General features: G+C 39.9%; 1 protein-coding gene across 1 annotated transcript in view; it reads left to right on the forward strand.

Moving 5' to 3' along the window:
- The first annotated feature begins 1,578 nt into the window (after positions 1 to 1,578).
- The window catches only part of fndc1 (fibronectin type III domain containing 1), a 56,082-nt gene continuing 32,443 nt past the window's right edge, over positions 1,579 to 25,217 (forward strand). Inside the window, exons 1-4 of the mRNA XM_063002527.1 lie at positions 1,579 to 1,627; positions 18,831 to 19,025; positions 19,192 to 19,278; positions 24,985 to 25,050. Of these exons, the coding sequence (XP_062858597.1) occupies positions 1,579 to 1,627; positions 18,831 to 19,025; positions 19,192 to 19,278; positions 24,985 to 25,050 (397 nt within the window). The remainder of the gene's footprint in view (positions 1,628 to 18,830; positions 19,026 to 19,191; positions 19,279 to 24,984; positions 25,051 to 25,217) is intronic.

Consider the following 25,217-nt stretch of genomic DNA (forward strand, 5'->3'; position numbering starts at 1 on the left):
TAAGTTGATAAAGAGGATAGAGAGTCATCCTGGAAGGCTAGATCTGTCGGTATTTCAGAGTGAAGTACAGTGTTTGTGTGCTTGTTTCTTCCAACCACTGTGAAGCCAGTGTGCAAAAGGTGACAGCATAGTCTGCTGTGATATTCTAACCTTGTTGTAGTCTCATATTTTTTTCACTGGGCTCTCTGCTGTCTAGTGGGTGGACAAAGCATGTAGGATGTAGTTTTCTTTCCCTGTTGTTCCCACACTGCTGTAGCTCATTGACATGCTCTTCCTGTTACACATGAAATGATAAATACCACTTTGGCCAGGGAAATCCAGGGGAATCCAGTTGTGTGTCCTGCTAAACTACCCTCCTAAACTACCCTGATTGCACATTCTGGGTTTAGACATTGATCCTCACCAAATCTTTTAAGACATCTGTCACCTAAAGGCACCATCAATTAATCACATAAATCAACACAAACCCAGCAATTTTATCAACCAAGACTTGCCACAGTCCACAAAGCCTCATAAAGCAAGACCTCAGCCAGCTAATCTCCATCTACCCAATCGAAGAAAGATCTGGACCAATAGCCACAGTGGAACATTCTCTCTACTCTTGTCATTGCCTACCTGAAAGGAGCCAGTACTAATTTAACTGGCGCTTTTAGGGGTTTGGCTGCACAAAAAGGGAACCACCCTGAACTCCAGTCCAACAACACTACAGTTGATGGTGTAGCCTGAACAAGTTGTTCATTATCACCTATTAATTTTAAAGCTTTTCAATTTTCAATAATTGTAGCAAAATTAAAAAGTATGGGTGCCCAGGTGGCACAGCGGGTTATTCCGCTAGCACACCAGCGCCGAGATTCCGAACTCCTCGGTTCGAAACTCGGCTGGGCTCCATCTAGCAGGCATAATTGGCAGTGTCTGAAGCTGACACATCTCTGCTAGGGCGGGATGACTGGACTATGTGGGTGGGGTCTTCAAACGCCCTGATTGGCAGATAGAGAGGCGCCTGTGCAGAGTGCATAGGGCTGCACGCAGGTCGGAGGAGGTGTGAGCAGCAATATACCCACCTCGACTGCAATCAGGGATCCCCCAGCAGCGGAAGACAAATTGACTACACTAAATTGGGGAGAAAATGCATAAATAAAATAGAAAAACATTTTTTTAAGTATGTGAGATTAACTTAAATAACATCACAAGGCAAAAAATAGACCCCTAGTGACACAATGTGCAAAAGGTGATAAAGCAAATACACTTACTTACTTATGCTCTCTAAAATCAATATATATATATATTTAAAAAAAAAAAAAAACAGCTTTATATGATCTCTCTCTTTAACCATCACAACGTTCTGCCCACCATTTCAAAGGGGCCTGTGTCTCCCTCTTGTGGTTGTGGGACTTTTTTTTTAACTCGGAGTTTGGCACAGCAGTCTGTGAGGGGTTTGGAGCACAGACGTAAGGTAGGGAGTTCCAGCCCCTGTAACCCTCCCCTCATCCTGCACTTTCCGTGCACTTCTGTCCCTGTGCAGTTTGGATGTGGAGCGTTAAACTGAGTTGAGCTGTTCTGAAGCTGTTTGTCTTCACTATGAGCCTGATCCTGCTGGCGTTCTGCACCCTCAGCCCTCTTATTACAGGTAAGCACAGCAAACTACACCATGTATCATAACCTGCTCTGAGCAATGCATTCACTGTATATTTTCATACTACACTTCTCTGTAGTATACTTCAACTACATTTCTCTGCTTATGTTGGTTTGCAATTGCATAAGCTTTAAGAAAAAAACCCAATAAAAAAATACATGTTTTTCTACACTTGCACTGACTGAGCTTCAAAAGCTGCACAAAAGTTATACAAAAGTTTGGACATACACACCCTTGGTCCAAATCCATCTCCTGATGATTCTTAGGTAAAAAAGTATGTCTACAAGTAAATCTGAATGTTTAAAGGCACAATTAATGTTCCAGATTGGTTAGAACTGCTATATGTTAACATACTGAAAACATATTGGCATGTTCAGAAGTAACATTAATGAAAAGTACATTTAAATTTATATGTATTTATTATTTTTTATTATTTTACAATACTGTATAACTGTATGTTGTGAGTGAGAAGTAAAGACTGTGTGACTGCTGTGTTTGCATTGCTTTTACTGTCAGTATCAACTCAGTTCCACAGTCTGGGTTCAAGCTATTTTGTGCGCCCAGTTTGCGCCCTGATGTATTTTCATTATCACATGTTAGGAAAGTATGGTAAAGTTGCCATATATGTAACTGAAAAGGATGCAGAGACTACAGGGGATGTGGAGAACTCTAACAAAGTCACTTGTGGAGAGTGATTTTGTAACATTAGTTGGCAGCAGACTCTCCCGCCTGGTAATTCCATAAACATGTAGTAATAAACAAACCCAACAGTTCTGCCCTTGTATTTTAGGTTTAATGTCTCTGAAAGCAGCAGTGCAGGAATGCCATGTTTCCTTTATTTTTAAAGGCAGCAGTTTTCATCTTTCTCATATACAGATTTACTGAAGAGTTCACATGCACGTCTAGGATTCATGTATGTTCTGGCAGACTTGGTATTTCTCTGATTGATGCAAGTGTTATTTTTCTATAAGTAAATAATGGAAACCCTCTTTTTTGCTAAACTGTTCATAAATGCAGGTTATTTTATAAGTCTGGCGTTTTTTCTTTCTAGTTTGGTTTAAAAACATACATACATAACTTAAAGAATTGCTTTGGTGGTGTTGAAAGGTCTCCCAATCTATCAGTAGTAGTCATAATAAGATAAGATTCCTTTATTGATCCCCATGGGGGAAATTCGAGTATAGACATGATAGACTATAACTGATTAATCCGGATAATTTAGGAGCACCCAACACACAAGTTCAACTGTTCATACTGTTTTAACTGTATATATGTGTGGTAAAGTGTGTAATAATAGCTACATACACTGAGAAGGCATAATCACCCTGTTCTTCAATGATCAGGACCCCCACAGGACCACCACAGAGCAGGTATTATTTAGGTGGTGGATCATTCTCAGCACTGCAGTGACACTGACATGGTGGTGGTGTGTTACCGTGTCCACTCACTCTCCACTCTATTAGACACTCCTACCTAGTTGGTCCACCTTGTAGATGTAAAGTCAGAGGCGATCACTCATCTATTGCTGAGTTGGTCATCTTCTAGACCTTCATCAGTGGTCACAGGACGCTGCCCACAGGGCGCTGTTGGCTGGATATTTTTGGTTGGTGGACTATTCTCAGTCCAGCAGTGACAGTGAGGTGTTTAAAACTCCTGCTGTGTCTGATCCACTCATACCAGCAAAACACACACTAACACACCACCACCATGTCATTGTCACTGCAGTGCTGAGAATGATCCACCACCTAAATAATACCTGCTCTGTGGTGGTCCTGTTGGGGTCCTGACCATTGAAGAACAGGGTGAAAGTAGGCTAAAAAGGTATGTAGAGAAATAGATGGACTACAGTCAGTAATTGTAGAACTACAAAGTTCTTCTATATGGTAAGTGGAGCTGATAAAATGGACAGTGAGTGTAGAAACAAGGAGGTGGTTTTAATGTTATGGCTGATGGGTGTATAAAAAAGAAATATGATATTTCTTTTATATTTAGTTACATATAATTTTAGAACACAGATGCAAATACTGGATAGTTAATCATATGTTTAGAATGAGACACACATGGTGGTAATTGTGCCAGATGATTGATTTTATCAGTTTAGGTTCTGTGATCTGGGCTGCACTTTGGCTCACAGTAGTAAAGTCAGTGTAACATGCATGCATTTCTAACTATGCAAACTGCTTTCACTGCACTTTTATTTAATCATAGTAAAGCTAGATTGAATTGAATAACAAAAACACATTTAACATTTAAGTTTATGGACATTGACACATACTTTAACTCTGGTAAACTCTTCGCAACTGGAATCATTATGAAAAAAAACCTTTTTGCTTTAGAACGCTCTCATGGAAAATACTCTCACAGTGAGAGCGAAAAAGCAGTAATAAAAAGTGATCTCACTGAATAGCAAGCTGCAAGACTGGAGATCTGACTGAGCACAGAGGCTTCACTGGAAACAGGATCTTATTCCATAATATTCACCGCTAGCACTTTCATGGTTTTAGGAAATTACACACAGGGGAGCTCGAGCAGGTTTGTTTGTGCTGCAATCAGTGGATAGCGTAATATACATTATATACCCTAACTGTAAAAATAAACCAATATTTAAAACAACACTAATAACAAAAATACCCTTGAGTTATAGCTGAAACACAACATGTTTTTTTAAAAATGTGCAGACAAGTGACAGCTATAGAAGCACTTTGTAGTTCTACAATTACTGACTGTAGTCCATCTGTTTCTCTGCATGCTTTGTTAGCCCCCTTTCATGCTGTTCTTCAATGGTCAGAACCAGTGGCGGCTCCTGCAAAATCTCACAGGGGGGGCAATTGTTGCGATGATGGCCCAGGTGACCCGTTCAATGGGTAAATTAAAGCTTAAATAATGAACATCTTAAGTCATCTGTCAGTTTGCCCTCACAAATAACTTTGAACATGGAGAGAGAGAGAGAGCAGCTTTACCATTAATCATAAAATTAAGTAAAGCCTCACACTAACAATTTAATTCAGTCTTCATCAGCATTTTATTTTAGGTGCAGCAGATCCAACTAGGGTTGCCAACTCTCAGAACTGGAAATAAGGAACACCCTGGGCTGGTGGGTTGGCGGAGGGCACAAGGTTGGGGGTGGGATGGCGGGTGTTTACCTTAGGCTGGTTAACATTTATTATTTTCATTCTTTATAATAATAAATCAGAACCATATTTTAGGCAAAACAACATAAAGAACATCATGTAACATTTTTTCTCAATAGTGTAAACAATATTTTTACATAATCCATCTTCACACTGACATGCAGCCCCGGTTCTGGACTGCGATGCTTAGGGGGGCAGTGAGAGAAGTGCCGGACCTGCTTGTGTTACTTTACTTTCGCCCTACACACGGTGTTACTAGGACTAAAAGTGAATACTACTTACAATAATAACCGAACCCCTTTTAATTCCCACGGTAGCAGCAGTTTCCTTCTGTTTCATGCACATCGCCCCATCTCAGTCTAATCTGCAGCGTTTCTCTCCCATTGATAAATATATGGAACACCACGTTTAGTTCCCAAATAAGGAACGATTACGTGTGACACAGGCACGTAAGTGCGTGCCCCTCCGGAAGTCATTCAAAATGCATTACAGCGCCTGAAGTACGAAAAAAAGAGCTTTAACATGAGAGTCTATGAGAGCGATCCGGGGCGATTTTCAGTTGGAGTCGAGTCGCCCCAAAAGGGGTGGTGCTGTACGGAACACAACTCAACACCGATTGGACTACGATATTCAGAGGCAAGACAGACTCCAGAACAGTCACAGCTAGTTTAACACTGGTTGAATGTGATAGAAAAATTTCTTCCCTTTCGCCCTTTGGTGGTGCGTCGCCCGATCGCCCTAATGAACGAGCCGCCCCTGGTCAGAACTCTCCCAGAACCACTACAGAGTAGGTATTATTTGGGTGGTGGATTATTATCTGCACTGCAGTGACAATGACATGGTGGTGGTGTGTTAGTGTGTGTTGTTCTGGTATGAGTGGATAAGACACTAATGCTGATGGAGCTGAGAATAGTCCACCAACCAAAAACATCCAGCCAACAGCGCCCCGTAGGCAGCGTCCTTTGACCACTGATGAAGGTCTAGAAGATGACCAACTCAAACAGCAGCAATAGATGAGCGATCGTCTCTGACTTTACATCTACAAGGTGGACCAACTAGGTAGGAGTGTCTAATAGAGTGGACAGTGAGTGGACACGGTATGTAAAAACTCCAGCAGCGCTGCTGTGTCTGATCCACTCATACCAGCACAACACACACTAACACACCACCATCATGTCAGTGTCACTGCAGTGCTGAGAATGATCCACCACCTAAATAATACCTGCTCTGTGGGGGTCCTGACCATTGAAGAACAGCATGAAAGCAGGTTAAAAAAGTATGTAGAGAAACAGATGGACGACAGTCAGTAATTGTAGAGCTACAAAGTGCTTCTATATGGTAAGTGGAGCTGATAAAATGAACAGTGAGTGTAGAAACAAGGAGGTGGTTTTAATGTTATGGCTGATCAGTGTATACAAAATATGTTAAAAATAAAATAATAATAAGAACAGTTCAAATAGTAACAACAATGAAAATGGTAACAGTGACTATTTTATGTAGGTAGTAATGAGAATAAAACTTTGTAGTGTGTGTGTATACACTATATACCCTAATTGTTAAAATAAGCCAGTATTTAAAACAGCACTAATAAGAATTATAACTTATAAGAAAGCAGAAACTGTTGGATTAAGATTTGTGTTTAGTTTATTTTTAGTATTATTTTAATTCTTATGATGTCATGAGTTGACCCCTTTTTCTCTGTGGATGGGGACATGGACTTTCTAGTACAGAAATTATCCATCAGATTGATCAGGTGATCAGTCAGAATAATATGGGTCATTGATATATTAAGCATTAAAATAATAGGATAATCAGTTTCACCATCAATTAACTATCAGATGACTTAAAGACACATTTGATATGCACACTATATAGTCAAAAGTATCTGAACACCCATTCCAATTACTGAGTTTTAACCACATGTGTATACAACAGGTGTATACAATCAATTATAAGAGACAAATTATATGCAACAGCATGAGTGTGTCCCATATGCCAAAGTTTTGGTCCATAAAGACTTGGTTTGACAAGGCTGGCAAGGAGACTTTAGTGGCCTTTACAAAAATACTAATGAGGGCTTTTAAACTTATATTGGAACAGGCTGCTGTAAATCTCTTCTAATAATAAGTGACTATGTAGGTGTGTAATGCCCTTCGACGAATTGGTGTCCCACCCTGTGCCTATTATTTTCGGACCCACCATTACCCTATCTTGGATTTAGCAGGTAAACTGAATTGATAAGTGGGTAAACAAAGGGAAATAATAAAGTTGGACACAGACAATGCATGTTATGACAATAACACATTTATTGACATGCTTAGAAACACTAGAGTTCGTCACTAAAGTGCCTGCCATGTGAGCCCAATACTAACCTCCTGTTAGCCTTTCTATACCCTTGTTTTAGCCCTTTTCTATCCAAAATGATTGTTAACTCCTGCACCTGCAATGAAATAATTACTTAAGGGGTTTCCTTTAATTAGTCATCAATCAATATTTTAGAGATTATTATTCAGTAATAAATAGGGGAGTTGGGTACCTTGTTGGACAATTTAAAATGCAGTTGTTTTTAAATTAATGCACATTATGGGTTAGAGTTGCAGTGGGTCCGGTTGTACCTGGATCCATTGATTGCAAGGCAGGAACAAACTCTTGACAGGGTGCTTGTTTATCACATGCATCAGTCACTTACACATTCATTTACTCATCATACCTGGGGATAATGTAAAATCAAACCACCTACTGTGTGTTTTAGTAGGTAAGACAAAACCTAAGTAGTCAGAGGAAATCCTCACAAAGAGGTGATGATAAAAACACAGGTCCCCAAGATCCCTGTTGCAGTGTAGCATTTAATCTGCTACACATTGAGATGGTTTGGAGAAAGTCGGGAGCAAGATGAGAGGAAAAACAAGTACAATGACTTTTGTAATATTGGCGTCACTCTGGGAGAACCTGTTTAAATATTTCATCAAGAAAGAAAGAACTAATGTTGCAGATATTGTGAACAGTTTGTCTTGTTTTGGAATCTTGTCCTCTTTTTTAACTTCCTAATGAGAGCAATGAGAGAGCAATTTTGGAAATAGCTTCATCCCTCTGAGCAACGTTAGCTGCCACGTTACAATAGGACTCTTTTTTTCTTTTCTTTTTTTCATTCACTCGTTCTGTTTTGGAAATGGCTTAATATATGAGGTCAAACAGTACAGCCTGGAACTGTTGTCAGCAGCTGTGGATTAGTCTCGTCTCAGCTTATGTCCTTCTCAGTGCTGATTTTTGCTTTCAACTTCATTACTGTTTGACATCTGCTTTTTGTCACCAAATTACTATATTTTTGATCTGATTTCCCATCTGTGTGGTTGCAGTCCTTTCCAATTGCCCTCCAATGATCACTTTGTCAGAATAGGGATTTGGCAATATGCCTTATCTAGGGTCATGTTGTTTAAACTTGTTGGTCGTTTTTTTTTTTTTTTTAACACATTTTAACCTCAAATGTGGGATCAAATCCTATTATGCACTTTGTAGCTCTCATTCCAACAGCAGTCTTGGCAGATCTTAAACACCTCACCCAAATCATCACACACATCTGTCTCACAGATAAAATATGTATCAGAAAGAATACGGCCCAAGGGTTTTTTCCACAGCCTTGTACTTTGACACCAGTCAGGTAATTTTGTGCTTAGTATAATTCCATGTGCTGAGAGAAAAAAATCAAAGATTTCCCTGTTTAATAAAATGTGCTGGTCTGGAAAACTGGTCTGGATGGTTGTCCAGCTGGTTATCCAATCTGACTAGGTAAAACCTGCCTGATTAGCATGTAAAACTGCTCTGAACACCATATTACATTACCAGCTACGAATATAAGCTGATAACTATACAAATATCAAGGGCTGGTACTAGATAGATAGATAGATAGATACTTTATTGATCCCGAAGGAAATTAACTTAGCTTTAGCTCCATCTGATTTCCACATTTTTGGACGGAAGAAGATTTCCATGTGATGTTGATGTGAAAGCAGCAGTGCATCAGTGGCTATGCACTCAATCAAAAACATTTTTTGCTGATGGCATTCAATAGTTGGTACGATGCTGAAAAAAATGCATTGGAAGGTGACGATTTAGAAAAGTGATGTAATTTGTTTTTAAAATTCTTTATAAATAGAAACTTTTTGAAGAACCCTTGTATATACAATTGTAAGGGAGATGTGTCATGGCAGTCTTGTGGTATTTAATGATGCAACTGTTTTTTAGAAAATTATTAAATCAGTGGGATTTTGTGGGACTTCTAAAAATATGCCACGTAAACATGGGTAATACTTAGGGCCCTACTAAATTCACGGGGAAATGTGCTTAATTCCATGGACCTTGTTTTTCAGAAATCACAGATTGTACAGGTTTTTAAAGAAAAGCGCTACATTTCACAACAGTCATTAAATAACACTCAAAAATTAAATTATAGAATCAATGGAAGCTACAATACACAGCACAGTTGTCCGTGCTTTGACACACCATCCTCTGCGTCCACAGAATTGGTTGAGAGTTTTCCAAACTCAGTTACCCGAGTCGTGTTTTAGCTGCTTTAGACTTCAACATTTTGAACATTTTGTGTAACCGATTTCTAGTGTAACTTAGAGTCCTTAGAGTTTGCTGTGTTTTTAAACAAGGAAATAAACCATACACAAACGATTGTAGGTCATCTGGTACTTTTCGCGTATTATGTATTCGGGGACACTACCCACCCTTGCGTACTGCTTTTGTGTACTTTTTAGTGTGGAAGTATGCGATTTCTTATTGAGCCTTTTCTATGTGCTGTTACTTTGCCATTTTCCAGTAATTTCTCATAATTTCTTGTGGTTATTATGGTTATTTTTTATGGTTAGTATTAGTCACTTTTCTTTTCTCCGGGTTTAGGGACTTATTTTAGCACAGTGTATAGTTAGTTTCGGTTAGCACAGCAATTAATTTAGCCATTAGCATTCAGCCTAGCCTGTATGATTAGTTTAGTTTGTTGTGAACATTAGCAGTTAGCTTAGTCCTAGTATAGCAATTAGTTTAGACAGTATGTTTACACTATGTTCAGCAAAGCATTAGAGCAGCGGTCCCCAACCTTTTTTGCACCACGGACAGGTTTCATATAATATATAATTTCACGGAACGGCAGGGGCAGAGGGATTTAAAATAGAATAACTATACTACTCACAAATGAGCTTTTTTGCTGCAACGAGACGCTGCTTTATTGCTGATGTAGCGAGCTCTAATAATTTATTCTTCCTGTGTGGCCCGGTAATAAATGACCCACGGACCGGTACTGGTCCGCAGCCCGGTGGTTGGGGACCACTGCATTAGAGAACTTATGACACTACCCGCCCTCGCGTACTGCTTTCCTGTACTTTTTAGTATGGAAGTATGTGATTTCTGACGCAGCCTCAGTCAGAATGCCACAAGACAAAAGTATAACGTAATTACCGTATGTTTGCTATGTTTGTTCTGCCTTTTTTCTCATAGCCATATATTATAGAAAAAAACATATTTAGGGTTTGGTATAGCTCATGATTTTAGGCATCATTTTTAAGGAGTTCTTGGAATTTTACAGTGTTATAGTAGGAACCTGTAGCAAAGATTAAACAGATTAATAGCAGACTGATAGACAGAGTAGTAAAATATTGATATTACATGTCGGTCATAAACGAAAAAGAAGGAAAAACAGTCATGCCTTAATCTCCTATTGGAATTTGATTCCGTTGCTTCTTTTGTACAAAACTTACACATGTGCTCTTTACTGTTAATGAGATCCTGATAATCTCTAAAACTGTTACAAAAAGCCCAGGTGGCACAGCAGGATATTCTGCTAGCACACCAGCACCGAGATTCTAAACTCCTCGGTTCGAAACTCTGCGTTGCCTCCAGTCAGCTGGGCGCCATCTAACGGGCATAATTGGCAGTGCCTGCAGGGGGGTGACCGGACTATGTGGGTGGGGTCTTCAAACGCCGTGTAAGGACCCTGACTGGCAGATAGAGAGGTGCCTGTGCAGAGTGCATAGGTGAAAAAGGGTCCCGCTAAAGCGCTGCGCGCGGGTTGGGGGAGGCGTGAGCAGCAATATGCCCTTCTCAACTGCAATCAGGGATCCCCCAGCAGCGGAAGACAAATTGACTACAATAAATTGGAAGAAAATCGGAGAAAATGCATCAATAATAGAAAAAAAACTGTTACAAAAATGTTTCCTGATCACATAAAGGAAATGAGATGTCATTTGTTAATGCTGTCTTCAGCTCAGCGTGAACAGAAGAAATTAAACCTGCAGTCAGTTTATCAGTGGTTTCTGTAACAAACTCCATGTCCAAACATGCTCAGCACTCATAAGCACCTGTGTTTTTACACCCGACACTCATCTCACCTGTAACCTGTGACAAAATCATCCAGCTACTTCAGTCATCACACAGCATTAAGCCTCCTCTATGTGCTGCTACTTTGCCAGTAATTTCCCATAATTTCTTGTGGTTATTATGGTTAATTTTTATGGTTAGTATTAGTCATTTTCTTTTCTTCGGGTTTAGGGACTGTAGAATTTAGCACAGTGTATAATTAGTTTCAGTTAGCACAGCAATTAGTTTAGTCATTAGTTTAGCATTTAACCTAGCCTGTATGTTTAGTTTAGTCTGTTGTTAGCATGAGCAGTTAGCTTAATTCTAGTGTAGCAATTAGTTTAGTCAGTGTTTATGTATTTATTAGGATTTTAACATCATGTTTTACACACTTTGGTTACATTCAGGGAAGAAACGTCACTCAGATTCATCAGTTCACAAGGTTATATAGAACACAGTCATGGACAATTTTGTATCTCCAATTCACTTCACTTGCATGTCTTTGGACTGTGGGAGGAAACCAGAGCTTCTGGGGGAAACCAATGCACCTGGGGATTGAACCCAGGAACTTTTTGCTGTGAGGCGACAGTGCTACCCACTGAGCCACTATGTTTAGCAAAGCATTAGAGAACTCATGACTAGCATTAACGCTATTTAGTCATATTAGCTTATCTTTGCCTTCCAGTCATGGTGTTTTGATATATTGTATGTTGGACGGGGTTTATTTTATTTTACATGTGTCTGTTGTTTATTCATTATTTTATTCAACATTTTTAATTTATTTTTTTTATTTTTTATTTTGATTGTCTTTATATATAGAATGATGTGCCACAATAAAAAGACCAATAAGCTACGTTCATACTGGGATTTAACTTTATGAAGTCCTTGTGGCTTCCTGTTACACTGCAAATGACATTTAAATTTTCAGCATTAATCAGACACTATTATCCAAAGCGACTTACAGTACTGTGACAGTATATTGTTTAAGCAATTGAAGGTTAAGGGCCTTACTCAAGGGCCCCACAGTGGCAACCTGGCAGTGGTGGGGCTTGATTGTTTGTTTATGAGGATTTTAACATCATGTTTTACACTTTGGTTACATTCATGACAGGAACGGTAGTTACTCATTACACAAGGTTTATCAGTTCACAAGTTTATATCAAACACAGTCATGGACAATTTAGTGTCTCCAGTTCACCTCACTTGCATGTCTTTGGACTGTGGGAGCAAACCGGGGCATCCGGAGAACATGGAAACTCCACACAGAAAGGACCCAGACTAGGGATCGAACCAAGGCCTTTCTTGCTGTGAGGCAACAGTGCTACCCACTTAGCCACCGTGCCAACATGGTGGCGCTTGAACCAGTGACCTTTCGAATACTAATCCAGTACCTAAACCACTAGGCTACAACTGCCTCTTCATTCAGTGCAGAATCTGGCTAAGTGAGTGTTCATGGCTGGCCAAAGAGTATAAAATGTATTACGTTTTACATTAAAACCAGGAGGACTTTGTGATGAGACACATTTTTCTTAAGCTACATATGTGTTTGTTTTATTACGGTAATTATTATTTAAATGATCATTTGCCTTTGGGCAGCACATTCATCAGCAAAAAGTTGATTTCCTTCCCATCTGCGTCATAGTTCATGATCATGCACAGGTGTGCACTTTAAAGCTTGTGCCATCAGACAGTCTGTGTTAGTAGCACATCATCAGCACTTCAGACAAACATTAATCCACCAATAATTAAATATTAGGGTAAAAATTATTCTTTGGCTAGGGACTTTACTTCAGTATTTCTTCTAATTAATCACATGACATTTGGCACCCAGTTATTGCTAAAAGAAAAAGGTGGATACAGCAGCCTGTCAGACTGTGAGAGATCTGGATTTGGCACATACCAGGAGAAGCCTGCATTTGGCTACCATACTTTGTTGTTGGCACTATGAAAGATTTTGTTTGATGGTTTGGCCTGAGTGTCTAGATTCCAGATGATGAATCAAGCTTACAATGACTTTGTGAAGCATTGTGGTTTTTAACTACCTGGCAACTGTTTACAAAAGGGAACGTTCTTCCTTTAGGATAGAGTGAGGTCCGTGAAGAAATAGGTTGCTGAGTTGGGTGTAGAGCAGGGGTGTCAAACTCATTTCAATCGAGGACCACATCTGTATTATAGTGCATGGCCCTCAAAGGGCATATTCTAACGTAACCTGCTGTGATTGCAGTCAGGGTTTAGGGACTGTAGAATTTAGCACAGTGTATAATTAGTTTCAGTTAGCACAGCAATTAGTTTAGTCATTAGTTTAGCATTTAACCTAGCCTGTATGTTTAGTTTAGTCTGTTGTTAGCATTAGCAGTTAGCTTAATCCTAGTGTAGCAATTAGTTTAGTCAGTGTTTATGTATTTATTAGGATTTTAACATCATGTTTTACACACTTTGGTTACATTCAAGGAAGAAACGTCACTCAGATTCATCAGTTCACAAGTTCGATGTTAAACACAGTCATGGACAATTTTGTATCTCCAATTCACTTCACTTGCATGTCTTTGGACTGTGGGAGGAAACCAGAGCTTCTGGAGGAAACCAATGCACCTGGGGATCGAACCCAGGAACTTTTTGCTGCGGGCCGACAGTGCTACTCACTGAGCGACTATGTTTAGCAAAGCATTAGAGAACTCATGACTAGCATTAACACTATTTAGTCATATTAGCTTATCTTTGCCATTCAGTCATGGTGTTTTGATATATTGTATGTTGGACGAGGTTTATTTTATTTTACATGTGTCTATTGTTTATTCATTATTTTATTCAACATTTTTAATTTATTATTTTTTATTTTATTTTGAGTGTCTACCTAAGGCTAGTTAATTCATTAGCCTTTTAAGTCTTGGACTATTTGTTGTTTTTCTTGGAGGCTAAATTCTGCCAAACTTATACTGTATATTTATGATGTATATCTACATTTATTTTGTACTCCTTTACCACAGACACGGCCTCATAACACAAGACGTACCGGCTTTTCTTCTCAAAGCACAAACTTGAATGCACTTCCATCTTTCATTAAATTCCCTTCCTTCTGCTTCAATGTTCTCTTCATTTCGATTTATTCTACATTTTTGGATTAATTGTAAATATGTCTCAACATCACTTGTTGGAAAACCGCCTCAGTTAAATGCTGATGTGGAAACACTGCCATCTAGTGGTGGGATGCGGTCACTTTGCGGGCCACTAAACCGGCATGCATTGTGGGAGATGCAGTTTATGATTTTATGATTTCATTTTAGGACAATCATATGTATTTTAAGCTAAGCTAAGACACAGCAGCACTGCTGGAGTTTTTATATACTGTGTCCACTCACTGTCCACTCTATTAGACACTCCTACCTAGTTGGTCCACCTTGTAGATCTAAAGTCAGAGACGATCGCTCATCTGTTGCTGCTGTTTGATTTGGTCATCTTCTAGACCTTCATGCGGTCACAGGACGCTGCCCACGGGGCGCTGTTGGCTGGATATTTTTGGTTGGTGGACTATTCTCAGCCCAGCAGGGACAGTGAGGTGTTTAAAAACGCCATCAGTGCTGCTGTGTCTGATCCTCTCATACCAGCACAACACACACTAACACACCACCACCATGTCAGTGTCACTGCAGTGCTGAGAATGATCCACCACCCAAATAATACCTGCTCTGTCGTGGTCCTGTGGGGGTCCTGACCATTGAAGAACAGCATGAAAGAGGGCTAACAAAGCATGTAGAGAAACAGATGGACTACAGTCAGTGATTGTAGAACTACAAAGTGCTTCTATATGGGAAGTGGAGCTGATAAAATGGACAGTCAGTGTAGAAACAAGGAGGTGGTTTTAATGTTATGGCTGATTGGTGTATGTTACCTTTTTATGGGGTCTGCTGCTGTGGTAGTGTATACACTGTACATGCTTTATGGACACATTGGAATTTGAGCAGCAGGTGCTTGCCCTGTAGCTCCTTTTGTGAGTTCTATGAAAAAGGACACGACTGACACTTCAATAGCCTCAAGTCCCACACACACATTCCTTTGATAAAACATCTTCACACTGTGAGCTGATACAATCCTGATAGATCTCATCTCTCATCTTCCTTCTATGAAAATATAAAATGATATTGAACAGACACCATTCATTGTCTTTTCTTTTTTGATCTAATGAAAAATAAGATGGCCTCTTTGACCTGCACTCCACCCTGGAACTATGGATCCATTACATCACCCTGGCAGCTGGGCAGAAGAAGAAAGTATGAGGGTGTGGAGGTTTAAACAGGAATTAACTTGCTCAGGAGCTTGGTCCATTTGTTTAATGCATACTTTATGCATATCCATTAATATACAGCATATACATTCATACAGGTGTGCTTTTATAGACGTGGAACTAAAAATCCATGTAGGGGTGAACGACGATAATGATATTATACTTTACAATACATGTAGACCTTGATACATAAAACATAAAATCTCAGCTCTGCCATCCGGCTGGGCTGGGCGGCTACATGAACAACGATTGTTCAAAGGGTGGGACAAGCCGGACCAGGGTTCCTCATAACTGGTGCAATTACGACCTCTGCTGGCTGATTAATGGTGCCTATGCAGAATTGGGGAATAATGCTGATCAGGGTGTGGCTCTCTGTGCACAGGGCTGCAGGTGAAAAGATGCAGTCAGTACTGCACACGTGTTGGAGGGGTTGTGTGTCCGTTGCGAGGCTCCTCAGTCTGCAGTGGAGGGTTGTATCAGTAGAGGTGAAGCGAAACGCAATCAGGGTAATTAGATATGACTAGATTAGGGGAGAAAATTGGGGGATTGGAGAAAAAGAGAAAAAAATTGAACTGAAGGTGCCCATCAAAAAAGGCACATAAATTCTCATACCATGCCTCATTAAACTAATTTCAAAGGAGATAGAAAAAGAATTGTTGAGATGCATAAGGATGTATGGGAAACCTGTTAATGTGTTTCATGGTCCCATGGACTTGAATATATTTCAGGCTAATGTAAAATAATGGGGTTGTTTTTGACACTTATATACAAAAAATAACACAAATAATGTGTAATATAAAAACACTGAAATAAAAAGCTGATTCTTACAATGTCTCAGCACCCTGAGCTGTAACACAAGTATAAAAGTGAAACAGTGCGCCCAGGTGGTGCAGCGGGATATTCCGCTAGCACACCAGCTCGATGCTGGTTCAAAACTCGGTGTTGCCACCGGTCAGCTGGGCACCATCCAGCGGGATAATTGGCAGTGTCTGCAGCAGATAATAATTGACCACTGTATCTGCAGGGTGAGGGCCGGACTATGTGCGGGTGGGTGAATCTTCATACACTGTGTAAGGACCCTGATTGGCGGAAGAGACGCCTGTGCAGAATGCAGGGGCGAGAAGAGGAGGGCTGTGCACGTGTCGGAACAGGAGTGTACAGCGACGTGCTCTCCTCGGATGCAATCGGGTATCCCTCAGCAGTGGAAGACAAAATTGAGTGCGCTGAATCGGGAGGAAAATGGGGAGAAAATGCATTAAAAAAAAAGTGAAACAGTGAAGAAAATCCAGTTAAACAGATACATGTGGAGCTTTCACAGTGAATCTGACGGTTATTCCACACAAATGCAGATTCGTCTCATATTCGTACTTTGATAATGTATTACTGCGCTGCTCAAGCCGAGCGCTGAACAAAGCAACTGTTCACTGTTACTTTGAAATTAAATAAACAAATAAATTTAAAAAACTGAACACGTTGAGTTTAAGGGAAACATTGAGTTTAAGGGTTCAAATTTCTCGACTCAAAGATTTTGAGTTAAGGGGACGCTGAGTTACAAGGTATCACTGTATTTCTAAATGCTAATGGAGTAACACTGTAGCTGCAACTCTATTAGCTGATATTTTCACAGTGTAAAGTCTAAAATTAACACATTAAGCTGCTTTGTGGAAAATTTGTTGCTTAAATTTTATGCATGTATAATAAAATGCAGTTTATTTCCCCTTTAATTAGAGCACTTCTAAAGCTGTTCCTAAACATGTTCCAAAATGTTAGAATCATGATGCTGGAGGCTGAGTTTTTCACTATAAACTGTTTATTTGAGTTGAAGGTTCAAACTCTTTATTTGTTTTATGGAGCTTGATCTAATCAAAATCTGGACACACCAAGGATCATAAAATTTAAGACAGTCCAAATAATTGGATAAGAACTGGCAATTGTTTGTGTGCATGTGGGTAGGTGTGCTGTTGGAAACACTACTAACGTGTGTTAATCCCTTCTGCAGTGTTCTTGATGTATTTGTTGTATTGCCAAACTAACAATATGTAGCTGCTTTTAAAATCACTCGTTTCTTTTACTGTCTTGTTTTTATAATGTTTTTTATTCTGTACTGAAGTTTATGTATGCCATCATTACACATATTCTATAAATAAAATGCATCTGTTTATATACAGAGTTGGGCAGCAGAATACAATTAGAAAGGCTCCCTATAACCTCTAATATCAAACAATTTCTACATGTTTTTGGGAGGGAAATTCGAGGGGGACTCTGGGGGCTCAGTGTCTTTGTGACCCCTGAAACTAATAAAATAAATACATCCCCCTTTTTCAGAGCTTAAATACAGCACAGTAGCACACAGCACTGGGGAGCTGGGTTCAAACCCGACCTCTGGTCATTGTATGTATAAGTCTGTCTGTGTGGGTTTCCTCCAGGTTCTCCAGTTTTTTCTTACCTTAAAAAACATGCAGAGGGTGAATTGGCAGCTCTAAAGTGTCCCTCAGTGTAACTAGAATGTGTGAGTGTTTGTTGTCCTGCAATAAACTGACCTTCATGCCAGGACTATTAATATTGACATTGATTTATGGTTTAATGCTGACATATGTCTGTATGCACTGTATGGACAAAAGTATGTGGACACCTGACCATAAAATTTATGTCCATAGGCATTGTTTTTAAGTATGTTTAAAGTAGTTTAAAGAGTGTTTTTTATGTTTGCTTTTAGATACAGCCCAATCTATAATTATTGGGACCCTTAAAGATTGCAAAAATGTTACAGTAAACAGTGTCAGTGTTGTTTAATAATGTTTTAACCAGGCGCCCAGGTGGTGCAGTGGGATATTCCGCTAGCACACCAGCACCGAGATTCTGAACTCCTCGGTTCGAACATCGGCGTCGCAACCGGTTGGCTGGGCGCCATCTAGGACATAATTGGCAGTGCCTGCAGCAGACACATCCCTGCTAGGGCGGGATGACCGGACTATGTGGGTGGGGTCTTCAAACGCTGTGTAAGGACCCTAATTAGCAGATAGAGAGGCGCCTGTGCAGAGTGCATAGGTGAAAAAGGGTTTCGCAAAGGGATGCGCATGGGTCGGAGGAGGTGTGAGCAGCAATATACCCACCTCGACTGCAATCAGGGATCCCCCAGCAGTGGAAGACAAACTGACTACACTAAATTGGAAGAAAATGGGAGAAAATGCATCAATAAAATTGAAAAGAATAGTTTTAAGAAAATATAAAATAAAGAAAGACATCATCAGTACATCATTTTGTAAATGATGTTTTATTGTTTTTGTTTGATTTTAAGGCAGTTTTATGTCATTGTAGAATAATATTTCACTTTGCATATTTATTTTCTTTATTTTACATTGGGTTGCAGGTTAATTTAACAGTATGTTTAATACGATCATTCTTCAGTTTGGACTTTTCTTTCCCGTAGCATATAAACCACTTCGTCCACGCAATGTGAAGCTAACATCAGTGGACAAGGGCTTAAAAGTAACATGGGACCCACCTAATGAGCTGGACGGTCGGCCAGTGGACCGCTACAGTATTGGCTATGGCAAGTCTATGAGATCTCTTCGTTTTATCACTGTGGACAAGAACCGGCGCTCTGAGGTACTGAAGGATGTAGGTAAGGAAGACAGATGTACTTACTAAACAGTGGATCCAAATTCTGTAATTACTATAGAAATAAATTTGTATGTAATGTAATATATGACTGAAATAGCTTGTAGAAGCAGAATAATTAGTGTGAACAAGATTATTGAAGTGTGTGTGTGTGTGTTTGTATGTGTTAGAACCTGGAGTCCTGCACTTTCTCAAAATGAGTGCTGAAAATGAGGAGGGAATGAGTAAACCAGTGTACAGGGCAGAAACTCCAGGAGGTACGCTCATGAGAGTGTGTTTTTCTCTAATTAGTTTTATCTTTAGTTTTTTGTTTGGTGTTTTTTTTCGGGGGTGGGGGGTATTTTAACACTAAACGTAACGGTTAACTCAATTACTTTTATGAGGATTCTTCAGTAAGTTTCTAAACTTTTTAAACTATTTATGCTAAATGCTGAAAATGTAAATTTATAAAGAATTTCAAAAACAAATAACATCACTTTTCTACTCACCTTCTAACGCACCGCTGCTTTCACATCATCATCCCATGAAAATCTTCTTCCCCTTAAAGCTTCCTTGAGACTGCTCAGGTGGCGCAGCGGTAAAAACACACGCTGACACCAGAACTGGGATCCGATACATCGTATCAAGTCTCAGCTCTGCCTGCCGGCTGGGCTGAGCAGCTGCATGAACAACGATTGGCCTGTTGTTCAGATAAAGGGGGATATTAAAAGGTCAGATTGGGACTCTCTCATAACTAATACAATTACGACCTCTGCTTGGTGGCGCCTGCACAGAGATGGGAAAAGAGTGCTGCACTGCGCTCGTCAAAGTTTAGGTGACAAAATGCATACGGCTGCTGCCCACGTGTCTGGGGTGTGTGGGTTAGCTTCGTTCTCCTCAAATTAGAGCGAAAACAATATATATATATATATATATATATATAGGTGCAAATCAGATGGCACTAAATCCGGACTATAAGCTTTCTCAGACACGACCAATTACTGCTCCTCCCACCCCACCATTTCCAACCAAAATATAAAGTGCGGAAACTTTTTGAAGATCCCTCGTACAACTTTACAAATATGAATACAGCTAAAACAAGGATAATACACAGAAGAGTATATGTTTGCTAAACAAAAAAGTATCTGAAAGCAGTGGAAAACTGCTTTATAAGCCATGCAGCATTTTTATGGTCATTGTCATAATGAAAAGTAATGACCTTAAAATAATAGGGCAACTGTTTTTGTGCTGATGTCTGCTTTTGTTTGACTGCTTTAAAGCCACAAAGTTAGAATATAATAAAATGCAAGCAGTGCAGCCAAGTTTGTGAAAAGTTGCATCTTGCAAAATCAAGTATTTTGTTTGCAACAGTGACAAAAAGGCTGTACGATGACCGGCCTGGTTTGTCTATAGTTTTTGTCTATAGTTGAGTCTACACTGATCAGCCATAACATTAAAACCACCTCCTTGTTTCTACCCTCACTGTCCATTTTATCAACTCCACCATATAGGAGCACTTTGTAGTTCTACAATTACTGACTGTAGTCCATCATGCTTTGTTAGCCCCCTTTCATTCTGTTCTTTAATGGTCAGCACCCCCACAGGACCACCACAGAGCAGGTATCACCATGCAGTGACACTGACATGGCGGTGGTGTGTTAGTGTATGTTGTGCTGGTATGAGTGGATCAGACACAGCAGCACTGCTGGAGTTTTTAAATACCGTGTCCACTCATTGTCCACTCTATTAGACACTCCTACCTGGTCGGTCCACCTTGTAAATGTAAAGTCAGAGACGAGATGATTGAGTTGGTCATCTTCAACACATTCATCAGTGGTCACAGGACACTGCCTACGGGGCGCTGTTGGCTAGATATTTTTGGTTGGTGGACTATTCTCAGTCCAGCAGTGACAGTGAGGTGTTTAAAAACTCCATCAGCGCTGAGAATGATCCACCACCCAAATAATACCTACTCTGTGGTGGTCCTGTGGGGGTCCTGACCGTTGAAGAACAGCATGAAAGGGGGCTAACAAAGCATGCAGAGAAACAGATGGACTACAGTCAGTAATTGTAGAACTACAAAGTGCTTCTATGTGGTAAGTGGAGCTGATGAAATGGACAGTGAGTGTAGAAACAAGGAGGTGGTTTTAATGTTATCGCTGATCAGTGTATATCTATGAGTGTGAATGATTTTTTTTCTTTTGATTATTTTTTCCTGACAGGTGATTTGTTCTGAGGACAGAAAGTTTTTTGCATGTTGTTTTTGAATTCACAAACCCACCAAAAAAAACCAAAAAAAAGTGTTTTTTACAAGTGTATGATCAGTGTATAGCTAATCTACAACAGCTTTAAACAGTGATTTCAGTATCACACTTCACACCAACCACTTCAACAGATGAGTTTCACTTCATCTAAAAGTAGTTTTGATCTTTAACAAGACACATATTTATAACATTTATGGCCTCTTTTTAATCTTCGCTTATAAAACTGGTCTGAATGCTAACAAAATGACACGCACTTCAGCAAAGTGCAGAATAGAATCATTTCCATCTGCTTTTCTAATTACTCCATTCTCCTTCATTATTGGTGTCCCATGAGTCATACTCCACCATAAAGAGCCTGTAGCCAAGTTTTATATTCTCCACCAACCCAAAGCCATCTCCAGTAACCAAAGTCTCATGCTGTGGCAGCAAATCAACATCCAACCAACATTAATCTCAACATAAGTTCCTCATCTGCTACTGCCAAACAAATCCATCTGCGTTTTTACACGTGTGGTGCACTTAAACTACATCAGATCAAGTGATTAAGCACAAGTTTAGACCAACTGGAACAGGCAACATGACTTGAGACTGGGCTGAAACTGGGAACAGGACTGAAGGGCTATCTGGGACTGGGTTCAGTACTGGAGGGCCGGCTGCACCGACAACTGGCTTGGAGGATCAGCTGGTGGAATGACCCCCTCAGTGGGCACAGGAAGCAAATCAATGTCCTTTAACAAGCACAGGAAGCAGTGCAAGGTCATCAGCGGGCACAGGATACTGTTCGACATCCTCATAGAAATAGAAAGTGGAGTGCTGTACATAGCAGGCACATAAATCATACCAGTGTCCTCAGGAAGCATGGCAGCCTTTCAGGAAGTGGCACCTGGGCAATCTTAATGGCTATGAGGACCTTGTTGTTTTCCGAGTTCCCTATGCAGCCATCCAATCCATACTGACCAACTGCTCAACACTATAAAAAAATGATTTGGGTTGATTCCACCCAGGTCACAAAGTATATTCAACAGAAGGGCGTTGAGGAACATGAATTACTGAATGAAATCCCAGGGGTCCCCTCAGGATTAAACCCACTGCACTGGTTGATAGGTGAAACTCATTGGTGGCATCCAGAGTGGAAAATGAAGCTGGTTCCTCACTTCACCTGAAGAACCACTGACTGTTGCTGAATTGTGGTGTCACACTTGCAGCTTACTGTGTCCTTGGGAGGCCAAGTTTTCTTTAATGCTAGACAGAAGAAGAGGTAGAACACAAGAGCATAATATCAGAAATCATTTTATTATACCATTTATGCTCGCAAAGACTGAGCCTTTGATAGATCATCTTTTTATTCCCAATTATGATTCCCTCACCTGTTACCAAGTCACCTGTTTGTTGTGGAGTGTTTTAAAATGGTGTACAGTAGACCCTTGAGTTACGAACCGTTTACCATACGAACATTTTGGGTTACTTTTTCAACTTAACATACGAACAAATTTCGGATTACGAACTGAAATTCGTGAAACTCGTGACGTCACGAACAAGTTGACTCCGACCGTCTCTCTCTATATACAGGGGTTGGACAAAATAACTGAAACACCTGTCATTTTAGTGTGGGAGGTTTCATGGCTAAATTGGACCAGTCTGGTGGCCAATCTTCATTAATTGCACATTGCACCAGTAAGAGCAGAGTGTGAAGGTTCAATTAGCAGGGTAAGAGCACAGTTTTGCTCAAAATATTGCAATGCACACAACATTATGGGTGACATACTAGAGTTCAAAGGAGGACAAATTGTTGGTGCACGTCTTGCTGGCGCATCTGTGACCAAGACAGCAAGTCTTTGTGATGTATCAAGAGCCACGGTATCCAGGGTAATGTCAGCATACCACCAAGAAGGACAAACCACATCCAACAGGATTAACTGTGGACGCAAGAGGAAGCTGTCTGAAAGGGATGTTCGGGTGCTAACCCGGATTGTATCCAAAAAACATAAAACCACGGCTGCCCAAATCACGGCAGAATTAAATGTGCACCTCAACTCTCCTGTTTCCACCAGAACTGTCCGTCGGGAGCTCCACAGGGTCAATATACACGGCCGGGCTGCTATAGCCAAACCTTTGGTCACTCGTGCCAATGCCAAACGTCGGTTTCAATGGTGCAAGGAGCGCAAATCTTGGGCTGTGGACAATGTGAAACATGTATTGTTCTCTGATGAGTCCACCTTTACTGTTTTCCCCACATCCGGGAGAGTTACGGTGTGGAGAAGCCCCAAAGAAGCGTACCACCCAGACTGTTGCATGCCCAGAGTGAAGCATGGGGGTGGATCAGTGATGGTTTGGGCTGCCATATCATGGCATTCCCTTGGCCCAATACTTGTGCTAGATGGGCGCGTCACTGCCAAGGACTACCGAACCATTCTGGAGGACCATGTGCATCCAATGGCGGTGCCGTGTATCAGGATGACAATGCACCAATACACACAGCAAGACTGGTGAAAGATTGGTTTGATGAACATGAAAGTGAAGTTGAACATCTCCCATGGCCTGCACAGTCACCAGATCTAAATATTATTGAGCCACTTTGGTGTTTTGGAGAAGCGAGTCAGGAAACGTTTTTCTCCACCAGCATCACGTAGTGACCTGGCCACTATCCTGCAAGAAGAATGGCTTAAAATCCCTCTGACCACTGTGCAGGACTTGTATATGTCATTTCCAAGACGAATTGACGCTGTATTGGCCGCAAAAGGAGGCCCTACACCATACTAATAAATTATTGTGGTCTAAAACCAGGTGTTTCAGTTATTTTGTCCAACCCCTGTATATACAGTAAGCAAACATTCGGACAGCAGACGGTGTTATTTGTTGTTGTAGTATAATTACTCTTGCCAGTAGCTGTCACTGTGTATCAGACAGAGGGGACAGTGAGTGAGAGAGAAGAAGGAAGTCGGTTCAGTAAAGTATTCTTTCTTTCGTGCAATTACACATACAAAATACAATACTACTGAAATAAAGAAGGAAATAATTTAAAAAATATGAGTTATTGTTGTTTCTGGTAGATACATTTTATATAAAAAGAAGGAAATGTATTATGATGTATGGTACAGCACACATACTGTACTAAAATGTGTGATGTGTGATTTTATGTACAGTACACTACTACTGTGTATTGTTGTTTATTATTGTTTATTACAGGAATGTCTATTCTATAATTTAAGATTTAAGAGAAAATACACTTGTATTTATAACAAAAAAAGACCATTTAAGACGTTAGAAAGGTTAGGTAAGGGGGGGTTTGGGAGGTCTGGCACGGATTAATTCTATTTACATTATTTCTTATGGGAAAAAAAGGTTTAACTAACGAACATTTTGACTTAAGAACAGCCCTTCGGAACCAATTAAATTCGTAAGTCAAGGGTCTACTGTATTATGAATACGTTTATTCTTGCTGTAGGCATCAAATTCAAAATTTGTTTAGATTTACAAAATACAATCAGGTTGGTCAGTGAAAACATTAAAATAATTTTTTTTGTACTTTGTCAGTTAAGAAGGGGTTTAAAAGAAATGTCAAATTCTTGTTTTTATTGTATTTTACATTAAATTATTATAATTATTATAATTAATCAGTTTTCACTTATAGATTATTTAAAATGTCATTTATAAAAAAAAAATTGCTTTTAAAAATTAAAAAATGATAAAGCATTGAAATGACTGTAATATTTACTATAGGAGGAGAGTGGGTAAAACTGGATGGCTTTCCTGTTGAAGGCAGATCTGTTAACGGCTCCTCACCAGGTAGGTAACACATTCAGTTATTCATAAAAATGTGATATTAATAACAGAGGCAATTACATAAAACACAAATGTCTTTCCAATCAATCATGCTTTACAATGTCAGCAGTTAACTATAGTCAATTGTCCTCCATATCCATAGTGTCCACACTACCACATCTAACAATTAA

Source organism: Trichomycterus rosablanca, chromosome 9 (assembly GCF_030014385.1).
Source record: "Trichomycterus rosablanca isolate fTriRos1 chromosome 9, fTriRos1.hap1, whole genome shotgun sequence".
Classification (NCBI taxonomy): domain Eukaryota; kingdom Metazoa; phylum Chordata; class Actinopteri; order Siluriformes; family Trichomycteridae; genus Trichomycterus; species Trichomycterus rosablanca.